The following is a 3675-nucleotide window of genomic DNA, read 5'->3' on the forward strand; positions in this document are numbered from 1 at the left end:
AACTCCCTCGGCGTGTTATATCTCTCTATTTGGCCAATTTCTACTATATTTCCAGCCGCGCCCTCAAGCCTGGTAGAGGCTACATGGGCCTGGCAACTGCGATGATTGACAGGCGGGGAGCGGATCTTGGCTTATACCAAGCTATAATCTTACGGGCACGGCATGGGATCAAACACGGTGGGCAGGGGATTCCCCTTGGTTTAGCGGATCATGACTCCGGGGTGCGGGGAGCATTTTACAGCTGTCACAGAGGTTGTAAAATTCTTAAGTCACGCAGTTAAAGCACATGAGACTAAAAAGAAACACAAAGCTTATCGGTAAGCATGTCACTGTCCTGGTGAGGTTTGCAAACCATGTTTGATTTAAAGACAAATATCTCGCAACCTTCAAGTACCCCCCCCCCACCGGCCGACCCTCGCATGGGATCGTCCAGAGTAGGTTAAAAAAACAGTAGAGTGACTTCACTTCCACCAGTCACAGGCGCAGCTTGTAGTTGTAGTACTACCAAACTGACTAAACAGGAAACGCAACTTAACTGTTTAAAGCTGTACTGCGGCACACATTTCGGAAATGGATCACCAAGCCCCCATGCAAGGTAAGACAATAAGCAGTTATAATACTTGTTAGGAATGTGACAGTCTTTGTGCAACAGGGTGATGCGTCGAGTTGGAGATCTGAGTTTTTTTCGCCGTACAATTCCGCACAACATGCGGGACTGACGATGAACCCTACACAATCGACGTGTGCGACAATTTTGTCCATCATTCTGTACAGTTAAGGTTTTGATTGTGGTTAGTGATGGTCATATATATAGTGTATAGCCAGACTAGTATCGGGCCGTTTACCGGTTCCCTTCGGCAGCCAAGAGCCCTTCGCCCGCCATGCGCCAAAAAAATCAAGGTCCCATAGGTACCAAAAAAATTTGTCTGATGATGAAAAGTAAACCATCCATTTATTTATTTATTTTTTTATTTATTACACACATACATAATATACATATTATTAACCACATACATAATATACATGGAGGGCATGGTGGAACAGGTGCACCTAAGTGCACCTTTTCAAGGCCACCATGCCCACATTTAAGGTACCTATGGGACCTTGTTAAGTGCAAACACGGTGCCCGAATCCGACCCCCGGTCGAGAAACACCCCAAAGCAAATATTTGGCTGACGATGTTTACTCAACCATGAGGCAGCGTACGATGGTGCCGGAAGTTTTAACATGCAAAAGTTCTAGTAATACGAATATGTTGGTTTTTGGACCCTTAACGGGTTGAACCCCATACTGACGATGTGATTGATAATTGTTCTCTGTACAGTAAAGCGTTTTGCTGGCCGGCGGTAACGTCACATTGATCGATGTTTTTTTGACATGCAATGACAAAGTTTCTCATGTCGTTCCAGGCACAGACATGACCCGTACCCGTGTGCTGAACAGGCTGGCTGCGGAGGTCGGCTCCTGGCAGTGGAAGAGAATCGCCAGAGAGATCGGGCTGACGGATGCCGAAATTGACGCCATTGAGGTATGGTCCTAGGTTCCCCCCTCTCTCTCCCTCTCTGTCTCTCTCTCTCTCTCTCTTCTCTCTTCTCTCTCTCTCTCTCTCTCTCTCTCTCTCTCTCTCTCTCTCTCTCTCTTTCTCTCTCTCTATCTCTCGTAACGAAGAGAAAGGGGCAAATACGAAAAATACTCATTTTCACCCGAGTTAAGTGAGGAAAGCCATGTAAAGTGTCTTTCCCAAGGGCGCAAGATCGGTGGCATGTCAGGACTCGAACTTTGGTTCCGAGTCTAGCATTAGTCTGCCGCAACGCCACACGGCCCCCCTAATTCTGGCCATTCGCCATGTTTACACATTTTAAAAATTTTTGTAGGAGTTCGCGCCTACGAACCTGCACGAGAAGGCTTACCAGACGTTCCACCACTGGAAGATGAAGAAGGGCAATTGTGCAACTCTGGACGTCCTGGCCGGACACCTGAGGGCCATCAACATGGCGGCTCTGGCAGACAAGCTGGAGGACCTTCGGAACCAAAATGATGGTAAGCTTCTTGAAAATGGTAGCTAACATATACTTTTATAGCTGCAAAATGCTCAATAATAAGAATATTACTGTTCTTGGCTGTACAGAAGCAGAAGAATAACTCTAAACTGCATTTGACAGACAGAATCTGTGTATGTCTCTGTACATTTCAATCCACCCTCTTTTGTCTCTTGCTAAGTCTCTAGGATATTCTAGTTCACGAGACTCAAGACTGATTACATATTTATACAGTAGTAGTAGTTATTGCTGGAATGATGTTTTTATGCATATATTTTCAGATTTTCCTGATTTGAAATGAAGTCCGAGTTTCTCCTGACAAGATTTGCTGCGGTGGAGGCTTACATAAAGATCTATGCAAAAAGTGTCACGTTAACGTCGATAGAAAAGCTATGTTCCTAATATGCTTTCTATGCTGAATATGTTACGTTAAGACTTATGTATGGAGAGAGATATAACGAAATTCACTTCAGCCACTCGTCACTTCAGGCTGGCAGTTAATTTTTAAAGAACAGGTGTAAAAGCACCTATAAATACCCTCATTAAAAGCTTTTCCCTGGTTGAATTTCTTCATATAGATCATAGAGATTTCAAGAGAGAGAAAAGGACAGTAAGATTTTTTACTACAAGATGACCAACGATTGTATAGGACGTAATGTTTAGCGTTTAGCTGCTTTCTATTCTATCCTGAATTTATATTTCATATGAGGCGTAAGGTTGTATATATATTGTTCTTTCAAACTGTAATTGTGTATGCAGATTTCTTTATCAACTTCACAATGTTTCTATATTGTAAAAATATTTTTGTAATTCCCTTCAATGCTCATGGCTTAGGGGGGTAGAGCTGTGGGATCTGCATGGGGTTTCCCACGTGCACTACGAGAGGGTTTTGAGAAGGAAAAGGGAGGAGAACCTCCCCCCTGATGCCCTCGTGGCCATTAGTGATGAGGAGTATCCCGGTGTTAGAGAGGTTATGGAAAAAGCGCTCTGTTATGACTATAAGAAACGGATCAGTGCAGCTGAAATGTCGGATGAGTTTGCGGCCATGTGCGTGAATGCACAGTAACTGAACTATTTTGTCATTTGATGAACTTAAATAGCATGAATGTGTACGTTTCAAAATTTTACTTCACTGTTTTAGAGTTTAGATAACAATCATTGCTTGCGTGGTCTGCTTTTAAATTCGCATTTGACTATGTGTATCGCTACTCAGAGAAAACACTTTACCATTTACAATTCACAAGACACTGACCCTAGATTAGTTTCATTAAAATGATAGATCATGAGATATTCGAGTTTGCTTTTACATAACCGAGTTTCCCTTCTGACTTGCCAGCGCTTTAGTAGTCCGTCTGCTAGTTTAGCGCGGCTGCTCACCAATAGGGAGCGCTGAGTCAAGGAAAGTGCGGTCTGCTTGAATGTCGATGAGTCCAAATCGATATCCTACGTCCAGCGTCCACAACGGCTACTCTCCAAGCAGAGGTTTGGGTTTTGGGGGTATTTTTAGCGTGTTTTTAGGCTTTTTTTATCGGGATTTCTCTTTTGCACTGAATTTTTTTCTTTTGTTTGGTGGGAAAAAAATTCAGTGCAAAAGAGAAACCCCGATAAAAAAAGCCTAAAAACACGCTAAAAATAC

General features: G+C 43.3%; 1 protein-coding gene across 1 annotated transcript; it reads left to right on the top strand.

Annotated features, from left to right (window-relative positions):
• Positions 1-516: 516 nt before the first annotated feature.
• Positions 517-2772, top strand: LOC109463572 (FAS-associated death domain protein-like). The gene is made up of 4 exons (XM_019760409.1): positions 517-595; positions 1410-1528; positions 1875-2040; positions 2321-2772. Exons 1-4 carry the CDS (start codon positions 571-573, stop codon positions 2338-2340), a joined length of 330 nt encoding a protein of 109 aa, XP_019615968.1. The 5' UTR covers positions 517-570; the 3' UTR covers positions 2341-2772.
• Positions 2773-3675: the final 903 nt, after the last annotated feature.

This window comes from Branchiostoma belcheri, unplaced genomic scaffold (genome assembly GCF_001625305.1).
Source record: "Branchiostoma belcheri isolate BF01 breed outbred unplaced genomic scaffold, Haploidv18h27 scaffold128, whole genome shotgun sequence".
In the NCBI taxonomy this organism is placed as follows: domain Eukaryota; kingdom Metazoa; phylum Chordata; class Leptocardii; order Amphioxiformes; family Branchiostomatidae; genus Branchiostoma; species Branchiostoma belcheri.